At 45.1% G+C, this 26,905-nt stretch overlaps 1 protein-coding gene across 1 annotated transcript in view; it reads left to right on the top strand.

Moving 5' to 3' along the window:
• Positions 1 to 25,332, top strand: part of txk (TXK tyrosine kinase) — a 63,628-nt gene extending 38,296 nt beyond the window's left edge. The window contains exons 13-15 of the mRNA XM_085969845.1: positions 5,594 to 5,712; positions 13,285 to 13,442; positions 24,024 to 25,332. Of these exons, the coding sequence (XP_085825971.1) occupies positions 5,594 to 5,712; positions 13,285 to 13,442; positions 24,024 to 24,092 (346 nt within the window). The 3' untranslated portion in view covers positions 24,093 to 25,332. The remainder of the gene's footprint in view (positions 1 to 5,593; positions 5,713 to 13,284; positions 13,443 to 24,023) is intronic.
• The last annotated feature ends 1,573 nt before the right edge of the window (positions 25,333 to 26,905 follow it).

Genomic DNA, 26,905 nt, shown 5'->3' with positions numbered 1-26,905 from the left:
GTAGCCACAGCGTCATAGAGTCATAGAGTTTTACAGCACAGAAAGAGGCCCTTCGGCCCATCGTGTCTGCGCCGCCCATCCATCCTAGGAGTAACCCCCCCACTCCACACTGACAATCACCCCCCCCATCCCCCGTTGCCTGTTCCAACCCCCCCATCTGAAACTTAGCTGAGGGCCATTGCCAGTGAGGCAGGTACCTCCAGAGTACACCTCTGACCAGAAAAGAAATCCAAACCTACCTGCTAACTCCCGGGCTTCAGAAACTTCAGGTCCTGGGCTTGCAGCGTATGCCTGTGTAAAGGCCCCCAGATCCCAGGGACATCGGGTTCGGAAGCGTCCCTGGGATCACATGGGCCAGGTCCTCCGATCAGAAAGGAGGATTCCTCATATGCTTATGGGGATTTGATTTACGAAGGGAATCCCCATTAGCATATGAGGAATCCACAAATAATTAAATCATTTACACAACTGCAATAAAAATAAATGTTCCCATTTTCACATTTAATTGAAAGTCTCATTAAAATAAAAATGTAATTTTTTGAAAAATAAATTTAAACATTTTAATCCGGGCTAAACTTTACATTAACTAATTTTAAATGTTTGTGGATGATTTTTTATCTTTAAATTTAATTTAACATTTATATTAACCCTTATGCGGGTGAAATTAGGCCCAATGCCTGCTTTTACCAGGCGTAAGGGTTTTGTGGGCATTAAAAATAAATTAATTCATAGGATGTGGGCGTCACTGGCAAGGCCAGCATTTATTGCCCATCCCTAGTTGCCCTTGAGAAGGTGGTGGTGAGCCGCCTTCTTGAACCGCTGCAATCCGTGTGGTGAAGGTCCTCCCACAGTGTTGTCCGGAAGGGAGTTCCAGGATTATGATCCAGTGACGATGAAGGAACGGCGATATATTTCCAAGTCAGGATGGTGTGTGACTTGGAGGGGAACTTGGAGCTGGTGGTGTTCCCATGCGCTTGCTGCCCTTGTCCTTTTATGTGGTAGTGGTCGCGGGTTTGGGAGGTGCTGTCAAAAAAGCCTTGGCGAGTTGACGCAGTGCATCTTGTAGATGGTACACGCTGCAGCCACGGTACGCTAGTTTTGGAGGGAGTGAATGTTTAAGGTGGTGGATGGGGTGCCAATCAAGCGGGCTACTTTGTCTTGGATGGTGTCGAGCTTCTTGAGTGTTGTTGGAGCTGCACTCATCCAGGCAAGTGGAGAGTATTCCATCACACTCCTGACTTGTGCCTGGTAGATGGTGGAAAGGCTTTAGTGAGTCAGGAGGTGAGACACTCTCCGCAGAATACCTAGCCTCTGACCTGCTCTAGTTGTGACAGTATTTATGTGGCTGATCCAGTTAAATTTCTGATCAATGGTGACCCCCAGGATGTTGATGGTGGGGGATTTGGCGATGGTAATGCCGTTGAATGTCATGGGGCAGTGGTTAGACTCTTGCTTGTTGAAGATAGTCATTGCCTGGCACTTCTGTTGCGCAAATGTTACTTGCCACTTATCAGCCCAAGCCTGAATGTTGTCCAGGTCTTGCTGCATGCGGGCATGGACTGCTTCATTATCTGAGGTGTTGTGAATTGCGCTGAACACTGTGCGGTCATCAGTGAACATCTCCATTCCTGACGGAGGGAAAGTCATTTATGAAACAGCTGAAGATGGTTGGGCCAAGGACACTGCCCTGAGAAACTCCTGCAGCGATGTCCTGGGGCTGTGATGAATGACCTCCAACCACCACAACCATCTTCCTTTGTGTTAGGTATGACTCCAGCCAGTGGAGAGTTTTCCCCCTGATTCCCATTGACTTCAGTTTTACTAGGGCTCCTTGATGCCACACTCGATCAAATGCTGCTTTGATGTCAAGGGCAATCATTCTCACCTCACCTCTGGAATTCAGCTTTTTTTGTCCATGTTTGGACCAAGGCTGTAATGAGGTCGGGAGCAGAGTGGTCTTGGCAGAACTCACTCTGAGCATCAGTGAGCAGGTTATTGGTGAGTAAGTGCAGCTTGATAGCACAGTCGATGACACCTTCCATCACTTTGCTGATGATTGAGAGTAGACTGACGGGGCGGTAATTTGACGGATTGGATTTGTCCTGCTTTTTGTGGACAGGACATACCTGGGCAGTTTTCCACATTGTCGGATAGATGCCAGTGTTATAGCTGTACTGGAACAGCTTAGCTAGAGGCGCGGGTAGTTCTGGAGCACAAGTCTTCAGCACGACAGCCGGGATGTTGTCGGAGCCCACAGCCTTTGCTGTATCCATTGCGCTCAGCCGTTTCTTGATATTACATGGAGTGAATCGAATTGGCTGAAGACTGGCTCCTGTGGTGTTGGGGACCTGAGGAGGAGGCCGATATGGATCATCCACTCGGCACTTCAGGCTGAAGATGGTTGCAAACGCTTCAGCCTTGTCTATTGCACTCACGTGCTGGGCTCCACCATCATTGAGGATGGGGATATTCATGGAGCCCCCTCCTCCCATTAGTTGTTTAATGGTCCACCGCCATTCAAGACTGGATGTGGCAGGACTGCAGAGCTTTGATCTGATCCATTGATTGTGGGGTCGCTTAACTCTGTCTATAGCATGCTGCTTCTGCTGTTTACCATGCCTGTAGTCCTGTGTTGCAGCTTCCCCCAGGTTGGCACCACATTTTTAGGTATGCCTGGTGTTGCTCCTGGCATGCTCTTCTACACTCCTTATTGAACCAGGGTTGGTCCCCTGGCTTGATGGTAATGTTAGAGTGAGGAATATGTTGGGTCATGAGGTTTCAGATTGTGGTGGAATACAATTCTGCTGCTACTGATGGCCCACAGCGCCTCATGGATGCCCAGTTTTGAACTGCTAGATCTGTTCTGAATCTATCCCTTTTAACACGGTGGTAGTGCCACACAACACGATGAAGGGTGTCCTCAGTGTGAAGACGGGTCTTTGTCTCCACTGTGCGGTGGTCACTGCTACCAATGCTGTCATGGACAGATGCATCTGCGATGGGTAGATTGGTGAGGACGAGGTCAAGTAGATTTTTTCCTCATGTTGGTTCTCTCACCACCTGTCGCAGGCCCAGACTGGCAGCAATGTCCTTCAGGACTCGGCCAGCTCGGTCAGTAGTGGTGCTACCACGTCACTCTTGGTGATGTACATTGAAGTCCCCCACTCAGAGTACAAATAGCCCAACTCTGCCTCAGTGAAAGTGATTTTACTTTCGGTTCGGAGGATCTGTCAAGGCGAACCTTGACAGATCGCAAGTTCTGGGTTTTCGCGCATGTGCAGTGCATGCGGAAACCTGGAACTTGCGGGGCCTTTTACAAGGGTTACGTCATCGGCCCTGAAAAATCCGGGCCAACATGTTCATGTCAAATACGTCTGTGTTATTTAAATGGAGACAAATAACCAATAAACTGGTTACTGACTCTTAGAAAATAGCAAAGGAATTTGATGCAAGTGCATTAGGAGCTTGTACAATAATGTCTCACACTGTCTCTACTCAGATTGTTAAAGGAAATGGAAACAAGACTTCATTGGTAGACTCAACTCCACCTACCCACATTGTCACCATATTCCTCAATCCCATCTCTCTTCAAAAATGCATTGAATTGCCTCGTGAACCTACCTATTCTACTTTGTCTACCTTCCCTAGTAACCTGTTCATACTAATTTATAATCATTCATTGGACATTTATCATAGAATCATTACAGCACAGTTGGAGGCCATTCGGCCCATCGAGTCTGTGCCGGCTCTCTGCAAGAGCACTTCAGCTACTCCCACTCCCCCACCCTTTCCCCGTAACCCTGCAATTTTTTCTTTCAGGTACTTATGCAATTCCCTTTTGAAAGCCACGATTGAATCTGCCTCCACCACCCTTTCAGGCAGTGTATTCCAGATCCTGACCACTCGCTGCGTAAAAAAGTTTTCCCTCATGTCGCCTTTGATCCTTCTGTCAATCACTTGAATCTGCGTCCTCTGGTTCTCGACCCTTCTGCCAATGGGAACAGTTTCCCTCTATCTACTCTGTGTAGATCCCTCATGATTTTGAACACCTCTATCAAATCTTCTCTCAACCTTCTCTGCTCTAAGGAGAACAACCCCAGCTTCTCTAGTCTATCCATGTAACTGAAGTCCCTCATCCCTGGAACCATTTTTGTAAATCTTTTCTGCACCCGTTACAGCGGATGACTAGGAGAACCCACGTGGGAATTCAACCCTGAAAATACTAGTTTATTAGTTTTTATAATGATTTGATGTGGCTCCAGCTGTCGTCAAATATTTTACAATAATGAACTACTCAGTGGTTGAATATTAATTTGGGAGAAATAGAAGTGAAGAAAATATTAAATCATTTATGGAGCTTTCTTTCAATGTACCAGGAAATTGTATATTTGGGAGTGGTACACAACAAGACAATTATGTACAACTTCCACATCAAATCATTGTAAAAACTAATAAACGAGTATTTTCAGGGTTGGATTCCCATGGGGGTTCTCCCAGTCATCCGCTGTAACTTTGGCAGAAGATCCGTGGAAACCCCGGAGAAATTATAAAAACATGGGGGCAGTAATTCGGCTCGGGTGATTGCCGCGCGTGCAAGGCCCCAAGGTGGACTTACCCGGCGCGCCAACATCTGAAATCTGGCCCGCAATGACATTCCTGTGACTGGCCAGCTTGAGGTCCTGCCGCGCTGTGCGTGTGTGACCCAGCGGCGTACTTAGTGCGATGAGCCGGCTGGGATCACGTGAGCACAGGGCAACCAATGGGAGGTTGCAAAAGTTCATTCATAAGTTTGACAGTGAGAGCTGTCAAACTCATGAAAACTCCTGGCCCCAAAACACTACTTAAACCTGAAAGAAAATTAAAAAAAACATTGCACTACTTAAATGAACCATAAATAACTATGAAAAACTATTTTAAACAATAATTTTAAAATTTGAAAAAAAATTTTTTATAAAAAATCGGGGCTAAAACTAAACTTACCTTACTGTAAATTCTTTAAAAATAACAAACCTGTGGAAAAAAAAATTCTAAATTGTATTAATAGACCACTTACCTGAAAAACTAAGTACTTACGTGTGGTTTTTCTGTGTGTAAATATCGGAGGCCTTTACATACGCGCATCTCTCTCAAAATACAGGAATCCCAAGGCGCACGCGCTGCCCGATACCGCGCATGCGTTCAGCCTCTGAACCCCTTTGTTCAGAGGACTGGAAATGCCGGCGTTCCCCGCATGCACGGTGTTTCCTGAACGCCGGCATTTCATCCGGCCAGATGCGTGAGTACCCAGACCGTACTCACGCATTTGGACCCGAATTACTGGGCCATGGAGATTAATGACAGTAATTTTCTTTGAATTTTAATGATTTTCCTCAATCAATACTAAACTGAAAAGTATTATTTCCATTTAAATGTCTGGTTACTTACGTCAGGACTGTGCACTTAGTGGTTCCGCAAATTAAAAAAAGTACAATTTGGAAAAGAATGATTCGAGTTTCAAGCATAACCTGATCTGACATGTAATTGGTTTCCTTAACAAACAATTTTTCTTGTCTATTAAACATGTGTTTAAAATGCACTTGCCTCTGTTTTCTAGGTATGTCCTTGATGATGAGTACACCAGCTCAACAGGCTCCAAGTTTCCTGTGAAATGGTCACCCCCTGAGGTCTTTCACTTTTCTAAATTCAGCAGTAAATCGGATGTCTGGTCATTTGGTAAGATGTTTATTATTTATTCAATGAAGTTGTGTAATTAAAATTCTTCATGCTGTATCTACATAACACAAAATACAATCAGAGGCTAGTTGGCAGTGAGTCACGGAGCTGTGAGTGCTTTGTGATGAGTGGGTAAAAAATGGCCCAGAAATTCGGGTCTCCACGGGTGAGTACGCACGGGGTACTCACCCGTAGGCCCAATGGAAGTGTCGGTTTCCTGCATGCACTGCGCATGCGCGGGAAACCGGCTCTTCTGTTCCCCTGAACGAAGGGGTTCAGAGGTCGAACGCGTGCGCAGGAGAGGCTGCACGTGCGCATCGAACTTACGTTTTTTTGCAGGTTTTCCCGGGAGGGTAATTCTCCAGAAGTTACACATATAAAAAGCAGTCGCAAGGCCTGCTTTTTACAAGGTAAGTGGTGAATTAATTAAAATTAAAACATTTTTTCCACAGGTTTATTATTTTTAAATACTTTAAAGAAAGGTAAGTTTATTTTTAGCCCCGTTAGAAAATAAAATTATTTTTTTCAAATATTTAATTTGTTTAAAATAGTTATTTCATGTAATTTATAGTTTATTTAAAAAATGTGATTTAAAAAAAAAATTATTTGAAGATTTAGTGATATTTTGGGGCTTATAGTATTGAAAAGTTTGACAGCCCTTCCTGTCAAACTTATGAATGAAGCATTCCCTGCTACCATTGGCTCTCCATGGCCCACGTGATCCCAGGGGACGCATCAAACTAACTGCGCCCCTGGGATACGCAAGCACTGCGCGCCGGCAGTTGGAGGAGGCCCAGGATCACAATTCCACGGGGGCCCACAGCTCAACGGCCGGCGCGCAAGGTAAGTGCAGGTCGGGGGCTTACACCCGCGGGAAGCCCCCGACCCGAATTTCTGGGCCGATTTCCCCCCTGTTTAGCAACCAACTGCCACCTATTCCTTTTTACTGATCACTGTACTGGAGTGGGTAGGGAATCTTGGTGGCAATCCTTGGGCATCCATGTAATGTGGCTGGGGGCTTCAAGACTGCCCCAAAGCTAAGACATTTTTTTTTTTTAAATACATCCTTAGCCTATGTAATCGATTAGCCCACAGCCCTTTCATTTTTAAATGCTCCCGCTGTTGCCTTGGATGCCAGGAATGTATAGATATTCCTGACACCAAATGTTGCTTAGGCACAATTGACCATAATTGCATCTGTTAGGTCCATGTATATTAATGTTGTGTCCTTCAATAATCAGACAACAGACTGCAGGGAACGATTCAACAGGTGTTTACTGAATGAGGGCTACTCTAGAACTAATTATACAGATCACTACTCAGGGTTTATATACAGGTGTGGTCACTGCCGGTACTACAGTATACAGGAGCTGTAAAAAGTAGTTCTCTCCCTTAAGGTATATATACATTACATACATTACAATTCCTCCCCTTTTAGATTAACAGTACCATAATACTCATTTAACAATTAACATTTTTTAATATACAATGTTATATGAAAATAGTCCATTCCTGATTCTTTCTGGATAACGCCTTTCCCGAGTGTCTCGCTCTTGGTGCGGAGGCGATTCTAGCACCCTGTCGTCAGTTGATTCATCAGCTTCCAATGCTATTGTTTCTGAGGTAGATGCGACCTGTACGTCGGGTTCCTCACCAGGTACGTATGGCCGAGACATGGGGTTGACTCGTTCCTGTGACTCTAGGATCTGGTCAGCATGGCATCTCACAATGTTCTCCCCAACATCCACTGTGTACATTAGTGGCCCCTGCCGTGTGCATATCGTTCCTGGTTGCCATTTCTCTGTTCGGTAGTCGCGGGCCAAGACTGGTTGCCCTACATTGAAGCTCCTTGTCGGCTTCTCATTGATTTGCTGGAATTGCTTACTCTCAACATCTCTTCGTACATTTGGTCTGAGCAAATCCAGACGAGATCTCAACCTTCAGTTAAAGAACATCATGGCCGGGGCCTGGTTGGTGACTGCATGTGTCGCATTTCTGTAGGCTAACAGGAAATTGTCCACCTTATGCTGCAGTTGAATGTCGGCATCGCACATGGCCTTTACTGCTTTTTTAAAGGTTTGTACGAACCTCTCAGCCAGTCCATTTGTGGCTGGATGATACGGGGCGGATGTGTAATGCCTTACCCCATTCCTTTTCATAAATCTTTGAAACTCTTCAGACACAAACTGTGGTCCGTTATCAGAGCAAATCTGCTCTGGCAAGCCGTTCCTGGCCGTGGACTGCAATAGTTTTCTCCGTGGAGGACATTTTGATCACCTCAGGCCATTTCGAGTGTGCATGCACGGCTATTAAAAACATTGAGTCCATGAATGGACCAGCAAAATCAATATGCACCCGTTGCCATGGAGATGAGGGCCACTCCCATGGGTGTAGAGGGGCATGTGGTGGTGCATTTTGGACCTTCTGGCATCCTGAGCAGCTCTTTGTCAGGTCCTCGATTTGCTGATCGATCCCCGGCCACCACACATAAGCCCTAGCAAGGCTTTTCATTTTCACCCCTCCCAGATGACCTTCGTGAAGCTCATTGAGCACTCTCTCCCTTAACTTGGGTGGAATTACCACTCGGGATCCACACATCAAGGTCCCCTGGCATACTGACAGCTGTTCTCTTCTGGATGAGAATGCTGGCAACAGTGAGTCGCCATGTGCTGGCCATCCCTTCACCGTCAAATCATATACCCGAGACAGTGTCGGGTCATTTCGGGTCTCCTTCTCTATACCAGCATTAGTTACTGGCAAGCATTCAATTATAGTCGAATAAAATATTTCGACAGGATCCACTGCTGGTGCTTCCTCCGCAGTAGGCAGTGGCAGGCGTGATAGCCCATCAGCGTTTCCATGCTGTTTCGTGCCCTTATACTCGATTTCATATTGGTGTGCCCCTAGAAAAAGGGACCATCTTTGTAGCCGTTGCACAGTCATCACCGGAACGCCCTTCTTTGGATTAAAGATGGAGACAAGTGGTTGGTGGTCAGTCAGCAAGGTGAACTTCTGCCCGTGCAGATAGTGATTGAACTTTTTTACTTCCCACATTAGGCTGAGGGCCTCCCTGTCAATCTGGGCGTAGTTACGCTCGGCTGAGGTTAGTGATCATGACGCAAAGGCTATTGGCCTCTCTGAGCCGTCCGAGAATTTGTGCGACAGCACCGCTCCAATGCCGTAGGGTGACGCATCACATGCCAACCGAATTGGTAATGCCGGGTTGTAATGGGCCAATACCTCTTTCGATGTGATTAGTGTTTTGCTCTTCTGGAAAGCTCGTCTACATTCGTCACTCCACTTCCATGGCACCCCAGTTTGCAGTAGGGTGTTCAGTGGGTGTAGTATTGTAGACAAATTTGGCAAGAACTTATGGTAGTAGTTTACCAGCCCGAGGAACGACCTCAGTTGTGACACATTTTCCGGTGCTGGAGCCTTGACTACTGCCTCAATCTTCTCTGGGGACTTATGTAACCCCTCTTTGTCGATAACATGGCCACAATACGAGATCTGTTTTCTAAAAAACTCGCATTTGAGGCGGTTAGCTCGGAGCCCATATTCCTGCAATCTAGTGAGCACCTGCTCCAGGTTGGAAAGGTGATCACTGTCATTTTCGCCCGTGACCAGGATGTTGTCCAAATAACACTGGGTCCCTGGGATCCCTTGCAGGACTTGTTCCATTGCCCTCTGCCAAATAGCCGGAGCTGATGCTACCCCGAATACCAGCCGGTTGTATTGGTAGAGACCTTTATGGGTGTTGATTGTGAGGTATTTTTTTGATGCTTCTTCTACCTCCATTTGCAGATACGCCTGGGCCAGATCAATCTTAGTGAAGCGTTTCCCTCCAGATAGCGAGGCGAAAATATCTTCAATCCGCGGAAGTGGATATTGTACGGTGTGAAGGACCGGGTTCACTGTTACCTTAAAGTCCCCACAGATGCGAACCTTCCTTGGTTCCCCAGGCGTGCTGCTCAACGACTTTTTCATCACAGGGACGATGGGTGTAGCCCACTCGCTCCAGTCTACCTTGGACAGTACACCTGAATGTTCCAGACTCTCCAGCTCTGCTTCGACGGCTGGGCGGATCGCATAAGGTACCAGTCTGGCCTTAAAAAATTTTGGGCTTGCGTTTTCTTCAGTTTTAATCATCGCTGTGATGCCTTTTAGTGTTCCGAGTCCTTGCTGGAACACTTCTTTCGCATCAGTTAGGATCTTTGACAGTCGCCCAGGTGTGACGTCGTCATCCTTTTTGTCAGCCACAGTCAGTGCCTGTATGGAATGCCAATCTAGCTGTATCTTCCGGATCCATTCATGTCCTAGTAATGGTGGTGCTCCATCTGGCATACATATACGTCCATTTTTGGTGTTTCCTTGCCGTTATATATAACGTTCACCCTTATTTTTCCTTTGGGGTAGACTTTTTACGCCGTGTACGTCTTCAAGACAATCTTTTTATCTCTCAAGGGTATATGTGAGAATAGCCGCTTGTAGTCCCTTCGGTTTATGACTGTTAGGGCTGATCCTGTGTCCAATTCCATTTTCACTTGGACTCCTGCTATCTTGAGCATGACCCAGATAGTTTGGTGATCCTCCGTTTTGATCACATTATGTAGTTTCAGACAACCCAGCTCTTTGCTTCCGGAGTCTGTATCACTCTTCTGTTCGTCTGAACTACTCTCCCTCACCTTATGTACCTTCCTGTACTTCTCCTGTGGAGATTTCTTGCTGCTGGTTTTCTTTCCCGACCTGCAGACTCTTGCTATGTGTCCTACTTTTCCACACTGTCTGCACACTTTGTCCTTGAACCAGCAATCATTATGGTCATGTGTTGTTCTGCCGCAGCGATAGCACTTCACTGTTCCGTATGACATTTCATTTGTGCCATAGTCTTGCGGTCTCCATTGTATCTCTGCAGCGCCCCGTGCTGCTGCTTCGTGTGATACTGCAATGCTGAAAGCCTTGTCCAGCGTAAGATCCTTTTCTGATAGAAGCCGTTTCTGGGTTCCTTCACTTTGAAGCCCACACACAAACTTGTCCCTTAAAGTATCTGCTAGTCCCGTTCCAAACTTGCAGTGTTTCGATAGCTTGCGCAGTTCCGTTAAATACTCAGCATTACTTTCATCTTTATGCTGGTTCCTTTTGTGAAACTTAAATCTTTCTGCTATCAGCAGCGGTGTGGGGTTTAAGTGGTCCTGTAGGATTGACACTATGTTTTCAAAATCCTTTTCTACTGGCTTCTCTGGGGTTACTAGGTTTCGTAGTAAGCCATACGTTTTTGCACCCATTGAATTCAACAACACCAGCGCTTTCTTGTCATCTGGCACTTCATTCGCCTTGCAGTATACTTCTATGCGTTCGACATATGTCGTCCAATCTTCGACTTCATTGTCGAACGCTGTGATACTGCCACTCTTCGGTATTTTTGGGTGTGGTTAGACTGGCTTATAACGGTGTCTCCTGCGTTTTCCTTTCTTCCCCGCTGCGGCTTAAAATGGCATCTCCCACGCTGCTGCCAACGCCGCTCTCGGCGGTCCTCGTGGCAAATGGCGACGCCCTGTGGGTTTCGTGCGCTGCTCCTGCGCTGCTGCCAACACCGCTCTCTGCGGTCCTCGTGGCAATGGCAGCACCTTGTGTTTTCCTGCGCGCCTCTCTCCCCTGTTGACGCTGCTTGGCCCTTGAACACCGGCTGCGCTCTGCTCTCTCGTCTCTCTCCCCCGTTGACGCTGCTCGGTCCTGAACACCGGCTGCGCCCTGTGCGCTCTGCCCTCGCTCTCTCCCCCGTCGACGCTGCTCTGCCTTTTTCTGTGCCGCTCGGTCGGGCTCTAGCCCGCCGCTGTCCGGGAAGGGTCTGCGCAGTACCTGTTGCCAGCCCGTTTCGCTGGACCACCGTGACTGGAAAGCCAAGCCTGGCTCTCGACAGCCTCCCCTGTGATGCTCAAATCTCCGCTGGATGACTGGGCGGTTGCCCGTGGTCGCCGCCCGTGCTTCTGGACTCGACCTTCTTCCACTGTTCTCCAGGAGCGAATCCCTGGGAGGTGATGCAGAGTTGCAGGTAGGTTCGAATCTGCCTCGTCGCCAATGTTAGGTCCGTGTATCTTAATGTTGTGTCCTTCAATAATCAGACAACAGACTGCAGGGAACGATTCAACAGGTGTTTACTGAATGAGGGTTACTCTAGAACTAACTGTACAGATCACTACTCAGGGTTTATATACAGGTGTGGTCACTGCCGGTACTACAGTATACAGGAGCTGTAAAAAGTAGTTCTCTCCCTTAAGGTATATATACATTACATACATTACAGCATCGTATTGCACCTTGTTGTGATTTTCATGCCTTTACAATACGCTCACCCATATTTCAATGGACATATTATTTGACCCCATCCCTTTGTCCCTTTTGGTGGAAAATCTGAAAGAGTTGGCATGCCTCCAATGGAAAATCCTACCCAGGAACTCAATACAAAGTGGTCAAGTTTGTAGATGATACTGCTCTGGCGGGCTGGCTTGGGGGGTGGGGGGGGGGGGGTAGATTGATTTAAAGGGAAGCCAGGACCTACAGAAGGAAAGAAATTAAATCTGCAATGGGTACAACAATACCAGATGAAATGTAAAACACAGATATAGATATAGGATCTAAATATTGGAAGAAATAATGGGTGACATTATTTGCCATGTTGTTTCTGCATGTTATTGAAATAGCTGAAGGCGAGGTTGAAAGAGATCTGTTGGTGTTAGCATTTGACAGTCACCATATCAAAGCACTGTGGAGGACCAATTAACAAAGCAGTAGAATGCTGAACTATGTTGCCAAATCAGCCGAGTATAAATGATAGGCAATCATGCTAAAACTGTATAGTTTCTTGGTCAGTCTTCACCTTGAGTGGTTTTGATCACCAAGGCACAGGAAATATTTAAACCTTGGAGGCAGTTTAAAGAAGAGGCTTGGGACTGATCTCCATTACAACTACTACAACTTGCATTTATATAGTATATAAAATAAAAAGAGAAAATGCTGGAAACAATCATGTTAACTCTGTTTCTCTCTCCACAGATGTTGCCTGACCTGCTGAGTGTTTCCAGTATTTTCTCTTTTTATTTTAGATTTCCAGCATCCGCAGTGCCTTGCTTTTGTTTTTCATTTATATAGTGCCTTCTCCAACATTACAGGACCGAGCTGTGAGGGTAGCTTGGAGAAAATGGGGCTCTTTAACCTCGAAAGAAGGCAATCCTGGTGGGATATTATAAATCTAGATGATACTAAATGTTATAGAAAAAGATGAACCTGGAATATTGCTTCAAGTTAAGCCAAGACAGTAGCGCACGGTGGAATAAATTCGCCATGGTCAAGGGTCAATTTAGGCCTGATGTCAGGAAAACTTTCTTTACAAGGTCCAATTTTGGACTGGCCTCGACCCTCCTGGTTGGGGCGCCCACTGCCTGCAAAGCGCCGAGTGCAGACACATTTCCATTCCCTGCTCTCTCTTATTTTACTTCTACTGGGATGAATTAAAGTGATTTTTTTCCCAATAATTCTCTGCTGATCTTCTATTTTGTTTCTTTTCTCTTTCAGGGGTTTTGATGTGGGAAGTTTTTACTGAGGGTAGAATGCCCTTTGAGAACAAATCAAATGCTGAGGTTGTTGACGAGATATCTCGAGGAGAGCGGCTCTACCGACCCTCACTTGCATCACCCATGGTGTATCAGATCATGTACAGCTGCTGGCACGAGGTTGGTTGATATTGCAACTCTTTATATGCACTATTTTCTCCTTGTCACAACAGGATACAGACTTAATTCAAGTCATTTAGTGTTCCTGCAAGTCTCTTTTTAAAATAAATGCAGCAAATAATTGTATATATTATGGCCCTGAAATTCCTGGGTTTGGGTAGGGCAGAAAAGAAGATTTCCATGTGAGGGGACTGGAATTTGGGGCACAACCTGGTTTCGCCTGGACTCTACCCTTCTTTAAAGGGGGTATCAGTGGATCATTCACCTGTTCCCTCTCCTGTACTATTAAAGGGGGCATTGGTGGATCATTCACCTGTTCCCTCTCCTGTACTATTAATGGGGGTATCGGTGGATCATTCACCTGTTCCCTCTCCTGTACTGTTAATGGGGGTATCGGAGGATCATTCACCTGTTCCCTCTCCTGTACTATGAATGGGGGTATCGGAGGATCATTCACCTGTTCCCTCTCCTGTACTGTTAATGGGGGTATCGGAGGATCATTCACCTGTTCCCTCTCCTGTACTATGAATGGGGGTATCGGAGGATCATTCACCTGTTCCCTCTCCTGTACTATTAATGGGGGTATCGGAGGATCATTCACCTGTTCCCTCTCCTGTACTATTAATGGGGGTATCAGTGGATCATTCACCTGTTCCCTCTCCTGTACTATTAAAGGGGGCATTGGTGGATCATTCACCTGTTCCCTCTCCTGTACTATTAATGGGGGTATCGGTGGATCATTCACCTGTTCCCTCTCCTGTACTATTAATGGGGGCATCAGTGGATCATTCATCTGCTCCCTCTCCTGTACTATTAATGGGGGCATCGGAGGATCATTCACCTGTTCCCTCTCCTGTACTATTAATGGGGGTATCAGTGGATCATTCACCTGTTCCCTCTCCTGTACTATTAATGGGGGCATCGGTGGATCATTCACCTGTTCCCTCTCCTGTACTATTAATGGGGGTATCAGTGGATCATTCACCTGTTCCCTCTCCTGTACTATTAATGGGGGCATCGGTGGATCATTCATCTGTTCCCTCTCCTGTACTATTAATGGGGGCATCGGAGGATCATTCACCTGTTCCCTCTCCTGTACTATTAATGGGGATATCGGTGGATCATTCACCTGTTCCCTCTCCTGTACTATTAATGGGGGTATCAGTGGATCATTCACCTGTTCCCTCTCCTGTACTATTAATGGGGGCATCGGTGGATCATTCACCTGTTCCCTCTCCTGTACTATTAATGGGGGTATCAGTGGATCATTCACCTGTTCCCTCTCCTGTACTATTAATGGGGGCATCGGTGGATCATTCATCTGTTCCCTCTCCTGTACTATTAATGGGGGCATTGGAGGATCATTCACCTGTTCCCTCTCCTGTACTATTAATGGGGATATCGGTGGATCATTCACCTGTTCCCTCTCCTGTACTATTAATGGGGGTATCGGTGGATCATTCACCTGTTCCCTCTCCTGTACTATTAATGGGGGTATCGGTGGATCATTCACCTGTTCCCTCTCCTGTACTATTAATGGGGGCATCGGTGGATCATTCATCTGTTCCCTCTCCTGTACTATTAAAGGGGGCATCGGAGGATCATTCACCTGTTCCCTCTCCTGTACTATTAATGGGGGTATCAGTGGATCATTCACCTGTTCCCTCTCCTGTACTATTAATGGGGGCATCGGTGGATCATTCACCTGTTCTCTCTCCTGTACTATTAAAGGGGGTATCGATGGATCATTCACCTGTTCCCTCTCCTGTACTATTAATGGGGGTATTAGTGGATCATTCACCTGTTCCCTCTCCTGTACTATTAAAGGGGGTATCGATGGATCATTCACCTGTTCCCTCTCCTGTACTATTAATGGGGGCATCGGAGGATCATTTACCTGTTCCCTCTCCTGTACTATTAATGGGGGCATCGGAGGATCATTTACCTGTTCCCTCTCCTGTACTATTAATGGGGGCATCGGAGGATCATTCACCTGTTCCCTCTCCTGTACTATTAATGGGGGCATCGGAGGATCATTTACCTGTTCCCTCTCCTGTACTATTAATGGGGGCATCGGAGGATCATTCACCTGTTCCCTCTCCTGTACTATTAATGGGGGTATCGGAGGATCATTTACCTGTTCCCTCTCCTGTACTAGTAATGGGCTATTTCTGGAGAATTCTCAGGCAACGCATTTCAACCTTGTAAGGCCTCAGGGGAACTCATACCCGTTGAGAACTGATGAGATTTCCCCTGGCAGCTTTATGAAGGACTGAAACCTTTACTAGGAAAAGATCATCGATCCTATAGGGCATCATTTACCTTCTTGAGGAAGCCTGCTTGCTCCATTGAAGATTTCAAAACAAAGATTTTTTGCAAGGTCCTTCCAAGGTCTCCAGTTAGCTGAAGGTATGGTGCCGCTCTGGAATTCCAACTGGTGGATTGAGGGGGGCACCAATGAAGCACCTTTGCAGATGTGATGCCCCCACCCCTAGCCATGAAAATTACCTTGCCCCCACAGCTTAGGATGGAGTCATGGGGTGTCTGTGTCTTTGGGAGTTGGCGATTGGGGTTCTGCTCCACTGCATTTACGCCAGTGGATCGGGTCCCCAAGAATTTCAGACCTTATGGCTGGAATTTTTTGGGGTGGTAGCAGGCGCGATTGGTGGTAGGTCGGGTGGGAAAGTTGTTGTTTTTGACAGCAGGTTGGGAACCTGCTGTCATCTCGCTCCCACGCGCCTTTCCCCCAGGTGCATCTGTCATCGCCTACCCGACCCAACCGGCAGAGGCAGGTGACCCAATTTAAATAATTATTTGCTTGTTGTCAGATCCTTAAGAGTGTTTTTAACCTTACCTTTTAAATTTAACTGGATGCCCAGGGGGACCACGCTGCTTGGGAACCATGTCTGTAAACCTAAGGCGGGAGTTGAGTGGCCATTGCTCTTGCTGATTAGTTGACAGGATGAAATGTACTATAACAGCTCCCATCTGACAGCTGGTCACTTTCCTCAGGCAGACGCTGCTTCTCATTGCATTTGCAACACAGATTGAGCTTTCTGCAGGCTGCAAGTCTTTCAAGCAAAGTCTCCATCCAGTGTCACCTCATTGTAAGAACCTCTCTCACCATTGACAGATTGCATCTGTCATCTCTACTTCACCTGCCATCTATTCCATCAACATGGGTGGCATTTATACTCTCTCACCTTGGTCCTCAGAATCAGACCACGATGAGCCCCAACACCAGCAGCACCAACAACAACACTAACTTTCTCAGCAATCACCTGATGCTGCACAGGACACAGGGCATCAGCACCCATCGCATTGCTGCCCAGGAGGCCAGGGATGGCCTCACCATGGCCAGATTTACTTCACTTGACGCTGTACACCCTGGCTGCCACATGATGCGCCAGGTTGGCACCACCATACACCAACACCATAAAGGATCCCTACAATGACCAAGCCATTGCTTTCACACTCATCACCATTGCGGGGGGTACCGTTATGTCTCACCATTCACTGCAACTCACCAAGCCACTTCCAAAGGTGCACACAAATCTGTCCAAGAACAGAAAGTGTTGAAAAATAAAGATATTTATGCTTGACACCACATTAACAGAAACTTTACATAAACTTTGGATAAAACACCCAAGTGGCTACCCTTGTGTGTTGTTAGTTGGTATGATTGCACTAAGATGAGGGTGAGTGTGAGCGTGAGGGGTGGCTAGTGAGATGGGGATGTGATAATGTAGATAGAGAGGGAATGGGTGGAGGTGCAAGGTAAGTTGGTGTGAGTAAGGATGTGCAGGAGTAGGGTAGTGAAGGGGATGTGATCAGAGGCACGTTTCCTGATCTAAAGAGATAATTGAAACGTTTGCAGCACTGCACCCAGGTCCTCCCGACCACATCCCTGCTTGTGACCTCTTCTGCAATCTGCAACCAGGCTGTGTTGGTCTCCTGGGGAGGTCTCTTCCGCCCATCGGAAGGGAAGAGGACCTCCTTGCGTGCTCTGACTCCCTCCATAGGCATATGGAGGGAGTCATCGGAGAACCTGGGTGCAGCTCTCTGCCTCTGTGCAGTCATGGTCAGTGTTTGCAGCACTCCAATGCTGTAGTGCACTGACAGCACTATGTTAGATTAAACGTCAAATCTCACGTGGCCATGGTTCCTTTAAAGATCCTGACTGAAAATGCGTCATGAGTGACGTCACCAGACCCGCTCCATTTAATTGGACTGGGTAACCCGCTGGGTGGGCTTAATAGGCCCCATTAAGGTAAGTTAATTTTCAACAGTGGGATGGAGCCAGCAGCGGGGTCCCAACCCCCCATGGACACCGCCGCACCTGACCCGCCAATGTAGGCCAAATTCCAGCCTGTGTATTTAACTAAAAAAGATGGTTAGGCTAAAAGATTTTATGAATTCAAGAATATAAAGCATGCAATAAACATTTAACAAAATTAGAAATCTGCTGAAACTCTAATGATACTCATCCATTTGGTTAATTTAAACTATGATCCAACACAATATAAATATGATTACAGACCCTGAGGCTGATTGAAAAGACTTCTGTTATTGGTGACTAATACAAGGGGAACTTTAGTGCTTCCATTTTCACCTACTAACAAACTATAGTTCTTATGAATATTGTAGTGCTATTCAATATTAAAAACGCAAGAAAGGCTTGCATTTATATAGTGCCTTTCATGACCACCGGATGTCTCAAAGCATTTTACATCCAATGAAGTACTTTTGAAGTGTAGTCCCTGTTGTAATGTGGGAACTGCAGCAGCCAATTTGCGTACAGCAAGTTCCCACAAACAGCAATGTGCTAATGACCAGATAATCTGTTTTTGTTATGTTGGTTAAGGGATAAATATTGGCCAGGACACCGGGGATAACTCTCCTGCTCTTCTTTGAAATAGTGCATGGGATCTTTTACATCCACCTGAGAGAGCAGACAGGGCCTCGGTTTAACATCTCATTCAAAAGACGGCTCCTCCAACAGTGCAGCACTCCCTCAGTTACTCGAGTGTCAGCCTAACTTTATGTGCTCAAGACCCTGGAGTGGGACGTGAACCCACAGCCTTCTGAGTCAGAGGCGAGTGTGCTACCAACTGAGCCACAGCTGACACTATTAAACATCATTTTATGTAGAGGGACAGTATTCATATTAGTTTTTCTCAGATGTCTCTAACATTGCATGTATATTAAAAGCACAAAAAACATTATGGCAGTTCAGACTGTCCAAAGATTAAGAGGAGCTAGGGAGGAAATAGTGGAGGCTCTGACCACCATTTTCCAATCCTCTCTGGCTACAGGTGTGGTCCCGGAGGACTGATAATGTTGTACTGTTGTTTAAAAAGGGAGAAAGGGATAGACCGAGTAATTAAAGCCCAGTCAGCCTAACCTCAGTGGTGGATAAATTACGGGAACAAATTCTGAGGGACAGTATTAATTGTCATTTAGAAAGGCACAGATTAATCAGGGTAAGTGAAGGCACTTAATCATAGAATCACAGAAATTTATGGCACAGTAGGAGGCCATTCAGCCCATCGTGTCTGTGCTAGCCGAAAAAGAGCTATCCAGCTTAATCCTACTTTCCAGCTCTTTGTCCGTAGGTCTGTAGGTTACGGCACTTCAAGTGCATATCCAAGTACTTCTTAAATGTGATGAGGGTTTCTGCCTCTACCACCCTTTGCCATGCAGTGAGTTCCAGACCCCCACCATCCTCTGGGTGAAAAATGTTTCCCTCAACTCCCCTCTAATCCTTCTACCAATTACTTTAAATCTATGCCCCCTGTTTATTGATCCTTCTGCTAAGGGTAATAGGTCCTTCCTATCCACTCTTTCCTATCCTCATAATTTTATACACCTCAATTAAGTCTCCCCTCAGCCTCCTCTGTTCCAGTAAATCATGGCTGTATTAGCCACCAGTAATAGAAGTCTTTTCAATCAGTCTCAGTGTCTGTAATCATCTTTATACTGTGCTGGATCTTAGTTTAAATTAACCAAATGGATAAGAATATCATTTGAGTTTCAGTAGAATTCTGATTTTTTTTAAATCCTACTCCAGGGACTTGAGCACAAGATCTAGGCTGACATTCCAGTTAAAAAAGGAGGAAGAGAAAAAACAGGGAACTATAGGCCAGTTAGCCTGACATCAGTAGTAGGGAAAATGCTAGAATGTATTATTAGGGATGTGGTAACAGGGCACTTAGAAAATTGTAAAATGATTAGGCAGAATCAGCATGGTTTTATGAAAGGGAAATCGTGTTTGACAAATCTGTTAGAGTTTTTTGAAGATGTAACTAATAGAATGGATAAGGGGGAACCAGTAGATGTAGTGTACTTGGATTTAAAAAAAAACTTTTGATAAGGTGCCACACAAGAGGTACAAAATTAGGACTCATGGTATTGGGAGTAATGGATTGAGGATTGGTTAATGGACAGAAAACAGAGAGTAGGAATAAACGGGATTTTTTCAGGTTGGCAGGCTGTAACTAGAGGGGTACCGCAAGGATCAGTGCTTGGGCCTCAGCTATTTACAATCTATATTAATGACTTAGATGAAAGGACTGAGTGTAACATATCCAAGTTTGCTGATGATACAAAGTTAGGTGGGAAAGTAAGCTGTGAGAGGATGCAAAGAGGCTGCAGAGAGATATAGACAGGTTGACTGAGTGGGCAAGAGCATGGCAAATGGAATACAATTTGGGGAAGTGTGAAGTTATCCACTTTGGTAGGAAAAATTAAAAGCAGAATATTTTTGGTGAGAGACTGGGAAATGTTTGCCCATGGGTGTCCTTGTACATGAATCACAGAGAGTTAACATGCAGATACAGCAAGCAATTCGGAAAGCAAATGGTATGTTAGCTTTTGTTAAAAAGGGATTCGAGTACAAGAGTAAAGAAGTCTTACTACAATTATACAGGGCATTGGTGAGGCCACACCTGGAGTACTGTGTACAGTTCTGGTCTCCTTACCTAAGGAAAGACATACTTGCCTTAGAGAGAGTGCAGCGAAGGTTCACTAGACTGGTTCCTGGGATGAGGAGAGATTGAGTAGACTAGGCCTATATTTCTTAGGGGGAAAAATTCGGTTGATTAGCACCTCCCGTTATAACGGGGCGCAAAGCAACTAGCACCCAGGCGCAGCAATGTTTGCGCTGCTCACGAAATTGACCAGACATTTTGCGGTGGCACTAAACACCACTGCCACGATCTCCTGCGCTCGCAGATTGTGATGTCAGTCGAGCGTGTAGCGCCCCGGACCGGATATTGAGTCGTGCCCCCTGCCTTTCCGCCTGCTGCTAGCAACGACAGGTAGAGGGGAACATTTTGCAGTCGGGAAGGGACTGGGGGAGTGCTATTTAAAGGCGGCTGCTTCCTGCCTTTTTTTGTCAGCGACATTTTTGCACCACACATTCTGAGAGAGAGAGAGAGAGACTTCTGGAGAGATTCAACGCTGTATGAAGGAATTTTGGGTACTGAGCATCACTTTGCAGGTTCATTTTGATTTGACCTTCCTTGCATCGATTTAGAAGAGACTATGGGGGCTGCACTCTGAGCTCTTTCCCTGGGCTTCTCCATTGTTCTTTCCAGCACAATTGATGTACAGGTTGCTCCAGGCCAAGATTCAAGGCTGCAATGAGCAGGGTGTTGCTGGAGAGCAAGATCGACCCTCCCCTTTAAGAACTAGCTGGCACCAGTGTGTCTGTGTTCCATTGCTAACTGACATCACATGAGCTTCGCCAGCGCTCTGAGGTAGCGCCGCGCTCTGAGGTAGCACCTTGCTCCTTGGTGTTAGCGCCTTAAGAGAGGTGTGTAGTGCCTGATTTAGCGCTCAAATCACCTCCAAGGGCGATAGAAGCCAAGTTTGCAGTCAGAGGCGATAATTAGCACCAAGCGCTAAACTTTGTGCCCAGCTGATAATTGTGCCCCAAATGGGGCGATACCGAATTTCTCCCCCTTAGAGTTTAGATGAATGAGAGGTGATCTTATTGAAACATATAAAATTCTTATGGGGCTTGACAGGGTTAATGCTAGGAAAATGTTTCCCCTGGCTGGAATATCTAGAACACGGGGTCACAGTCACAGAATAAGGGGTAGACCATTTAGGACTGAGCTGAGGAGAAATTTCTTCACTCAAGGAGTTGTGAATCTTTGGAATTCTCTACCCCAGAGAGCTGTGGATGCTCAGTCGTTGAGTATATTCAAGACTGAGGTCGATAATTTTTTGGGAACGAAGGGAATTAAGGGATATGGGGATAGTGCAGGAAGGTTAGTTGAGGTAGAAGATCAGCCATGATTTTGTTGAATGGCGGAACAGGTTTGAAGGGCCAAATGGCCTACTGCAGCTCCTATTTCTTATGTTCTTATGTACTGAGGGAGTGCTTCACTGTCGGAGGTGCCGTCTTTCGGATGAGACATTAAACTGAGGCCCGTCTGTTCTCTCAGCTGGACGTAAAAGATCCCATGGCACTATTTCGAAGAAGAGCAGGGGAGTTATCCCTAGCATCCTGACCAATATTTATCTCTCAATCAACATCACTAAAACAGATTATCTGATCAGTACTGCATTGCTGTTTGTGGGACCTTGCTGTGCGCAAATTGGCTGCTGCGTCTCCTACATTACAACAATGACTACACTCCAAAAGTACTTCATTGGCTGTAACATGCTTTGTGATGACCTGAAGTCATGAAAGCCGCTATATAAATGCAAGTCTTTATTGTAATGCAGTTGGAGTATTTTTCACAGGTCGAGTAGTGCTGAACAATTAGGAGCTGGTAGCTGCAAGTTATATTTCTGACCCCCATGTTGCTATCTATCCCAGCACAATGGAGTTGTGTTCATGCTTGCTTCCCCACTGCTATGCCAGTTGACATTTTATTGTTAGAAGAGAGCTGACAGAACTGTTGCTTTTTATTAACATTAAAATTAAGTTTGAAACATTATGAAGAACCTCTAAGGGAAATCCCATAGTCACATATAGTATCAAAGGCCATCTTTGTTGTTGAGACTTCACTTTACAGAGTGTATATACTGTGCCCTAATCCTAGTTCATCACCTGTACATTGATTATACATTGAAGGGAGAAATTCCAGCCAGGAGTCCGGGGGGTGGGGGGGGTACATTTTGGGGCAGAACCCAGATCCACTGGGATCTCACTCCTCTTAAGTCCCCCATCAAATTGCACTCCAGGTGGGCAGATGTTTTTTAGGCCTGCATCTGTAACATTGAAAGACAGCTTTCAAGGCATTTCTGGGCTACCCTGGGAGTTCAGCCCAGCTCTCCTGGGCTACCCTGGGAATTCAGCCCAGCTCTCCTGGGCTACCCTGGGAATTCAGCCCAGCTCTCCTGGGCTACCCTGGGAATTCAGCCCAGCTCTCCTGGGCTACCCTGGGAATTCAGCCCACCTTTTTTTTTTGCTTGCATTTAAAGCTACTCCTTTTCCTTTGATTTTTTTTAATTTTTCAAATTAACACCTCTTTCCTTTATTTCAGTCTTTTCCCTACTTATACCTGTATCCAGTACTCCTGTTATTCCTTCTGGACTCTCACTTTGCCTAAATTCTTTTTTATTTCTATATTAATTTGATCAATTTCTACTTTCTCTACTTGCTCTTTTTGATTATTTTTATGTTCCCTGCCCCCTAGTTTAAATGATTCTTCATTAACATATTCATCTGTTTTACCACTTTATTAGCTCCCTTCCTGTTCAGATATTTGGGTGCCCCTTTTGAGAGTAGCAGGGAGCCATTCAGACTTCTCTGAATATTACATAGAAACATAGAAGATAGGAGCAGGAGTAGGCCATTCGGCCCCTCGAGCCTGCTCCGCCATTTAATGAGGTCATGGCTGATCATCCAAATTCAGTCCCTGTCCCTGCCTTCTCCCCATATCCCTTGATCCCTTTAGCCTTAAGAAATATATCTAACTCCTTCTTGAATATATTTAATGAATTGGCCTCAACTGCCTTCTGTGGTAGAGAATTCCACAGGTTCACCACTCTCTGGGTGAAGAAATTCCTCCTCACCTCAGTCCTAAATGGCTTACCCCTTATCCTTAGACTGTGACCTCTGATTCTGGACTCCCCCACCACCGGGAACATCCTTCCTGCATCTAGTCTGTCTAGTCCTGTTAGAATTTTATAAGTTTCAATGAGATCCCCTCTCATTCTTCTAAACTCTAGCGAATATAAGCCTAATCGACCCAATCTCCCTTCATATGTAATTCCTGCCATCCCAGGTATTAGCCTGGTGAATCTTCGCTGCACTCCCTCCATGGCAAGAACATCCTTCCTCAGATAAGGCAACTGCACACAATACTCAAGGTGTGGTCTCACCAAGGCCCTGTATAACTGCTCCTGTACTCGAATCCTCTCGCTATAAAGGCCAACATACCATTTGCCTTCTTAACCACCTGCTGCACCTGCATGCTTACCTTCAGCGACTGGTGCACAAGGACACCCAGGTCTATTGTAATGACTCAGTCCCTGGGATTTGAGATAGGGATCAGTGCCACAATAAACTAGCGGGCATTTCCTGCGCAGATGATCACTAATATTTTTTAAAATATTTTTCAGAAACCAGATCAGCGCCCTGGTTTTCGTAAGTTGTTGGACTTAATCAACGAGGTCACAGTGAATGAATAGGAGTAAAAAGACTTCTCACATGTTCAAAATCCTGGATGTGGAGTGATAATATATTGAGAACCTTCAGAAAACATTCTGTGCAGATGTTTTGTTTATTCATGTTTTACGGGCAACATAATTTAACAAAAGAATGATGTGCATCAATCTCTGGAATGGTGGTGCCTTTCTTTTCTGCATCAGAGTGCCCAGCATTTAAGTGCAATATTAGAGAAAGTTTCAAGAAAGGATGCAGGACAATCATAAGACAAAATATATAAGGTGTGTTGGTGATTTTGTTTATAAAACTGTACTGGTAAAACAATGTACTGGAGCTATGGGGGTATTTGTAAATTCTATTAATATTGGTATTCTCATTGTCATATTTCTTTGTGCTATTATGTCTTAGTTATTTAAATATACTTGACTATGGTCATGAAGGTAATTATGTAACAGCATCGCCGCTACCATAGGGTCAAAATCTGACATATTTGCTAATAGAGTGTATGCAGGTAAAGCTAAACTTTATTATATTTAATAAAATTACCTTTAGCTATTTTAACTGTGTAACAACTTAAGATCATAAACAAAAGGGGCAACAGAAAGCACAGCATTAAAACCAGTACTGCAGAATGTATTATTTGGTACTGTGGAACTGTTCCTTTTGGGCAACATCCAGTAAAGTGGAGCAATCATTAGTAATTATCAGAAACAACAGCAATAAACTCACTGTAATGGCTCGTGGAGGAGTTGTAAAATATTTATTATTTAAAAGGGAATCTTTTAGGCAAGGCAGTAAGTAGAATCCAGTGATCATATGAAAATAGATAAATTGGGGTTAATGCATAATAGTATTAATATCCTTTCTGTTCTGTGATGCCATGAGCATTTTGGGGCAAAGGTGAGCTTGTTCTAGGGTCACAAGTACTAATTTATCTTTATATGTTCCCCACTTTTATTATAATATGGTCTATGGGCTTAAGCAGTTTTTTTAGCCTCTGCATCCTAGAACAGGAAAAAAAAGTTAATTCCTATTTGAAACAGATCTTTGTATTATATTGTAAGGTTTTAGTGCTTCTGTATATAATCCACCTTGTCTGAAAAATGTCTTTTGTACAATATCTACAAGTTGTATGTAATAATGAAAATATAGCAAAATTGTAAGAATTTCTAAAGTAACTTTTATTCTGTTCAAGCAAATGTGTAGATAATGAAGGCTGGTCCTAGAATTTCTATTTGTTCAAATAAACTTGTTGACAATGCACTAATATTTTCACTGTGTTGCTGGTGGGGATTGGGGGGGGTGTGGTGGAGGTAATAGGGTTTAACATTAAATGGCAGTTTGCAATTTAAAATTAATATCCAACAATGCTGTTACTCTATTTAATCCATGTATATATATATTCCTTTTTTGTATCATCAAAGGTCTATATATTTGCATGTAGACATTTGCTAAAAGCATAATCAAACATTGCTATTTTGAAATAAAGACGTGTATTTTATATAGCACCTTTCATGACCACCAGCCGTCTCAAAGTGCTTTACAGCCAATGGAGTATTTTTTGAAGTGGAGTCACTGTTGTAATGTGGGAAACGTGGCAGCCAATTTGCACACATCAAGCTCCCACAAACAGCATTATGATATTGACCAGATAATCTGTTTTTATGTTGGCCAGGACACCGGGGATAACGCCCCTGCTCTTCTTCAAAATAGTGCCATGGGATCTTTTACATTCACCTGAGAGAGTAGATGGGCCTCGGTTTAACGTCTCATCTGAAAGACAGCACCTCTGACTGAGGAAGTTCTGCACTGAAGTGTCAGCCTAGATTTTTGTGCTCAAGTCCCTGGAGTGGGACTTAGAACCCACAACCTTCTGACTTAGAGGCAAGGGTATTACCAACTGAGCCACAGCTGACACACGTTTTCCTTAATACAATATTATTGGTACAGATCAGACTCTATTTAAATATTGGTTGATAAGGTGGTTAAAAAAGCATATGGGTTACTTGGGTTTATAAACAGAGGAATAGAATATAAAAGCAAAGAGATCCTGCTAGAACTTTATAAATCACTGGTTAGGCCTCAGCTGGAGGATTGTGGACAATTCTGGGCATCACACTTCAGGAAAGATGTAAAGGCCTTAGAAAGGGTACAGAGGAGGTTTACCAGGATGTTACCGGGGACGAGGGACTTCAGTTACGAGGAGAGGCTGGAAACATTAGGACTGGTCTCCTTGGAACAGAGAAGGTTAAGAGGGGACCTAATAGAGGTTTTCAAGATGATGGGAGGTTCTGATAGAGTAAATAGAGAAAAGCTATTCCCTCTGGCGAGTGGGTCAATAACCAGAGCTCATCAATTTAAAATCATTGGCAAAAGATCTAGAAGGGAGATGAGAAATGTTTTCACTCAGTGTTGTTGGGATCTGGAATGTTCTACCTGAAAAGGTGATGGAAGCCGATTCCATAAAAGGGAGTTGGACAGATACTTGAGGATGAGGAACTTACAGGGTTACGGACAAAATGTGGGATGTGGGAATGAGAACGACTGTTCTCAAAGAGCCAGCACAGGCATTAAGTTTCAATGGGCTGAATGTTAACTTGCAAAAATGGGTGAGTTGGGGTCGGGTCAGAGGTTAAAATTCCAAAAATCTGAAATGGGAACCCAACACGTTCATTTCAGGTCACGGAGGCAGGACGAGGGGCGGGTGACCAATCTGCTCGCAGGAGGTGGGTTGGTCATTTAAATATTATAAGAGGTTGCCTGCCTTCATTTGAACAGTAATTCTATTTTTAACTCATGCTGGCTGGGTTTCCCAGGCCTCGGGTAACCCGCCAGG

The sequence above is a fragment of the Somniosus microcephalus genome, chromosome 2, assembly GCF_052327205.1.
Source record: "Somniosus microcephalus isolate GS21.2 chromosome 2, FLI_Smic_1.0, whole genome shotgun sequence".
In the NCBI taxonomy this organism is placed as follows: domain Eukaryota; kingdom Metazoa; phylum Chordata; class Chondrichthyes; order Squaliformes; family Somniosidae; genus Somniosus; species Somniosus microcephalus.
Note: the sequence above shows the minus strand (reverse complement) of the source record. Positions and strands in the feature narration are given on the sequence as shown.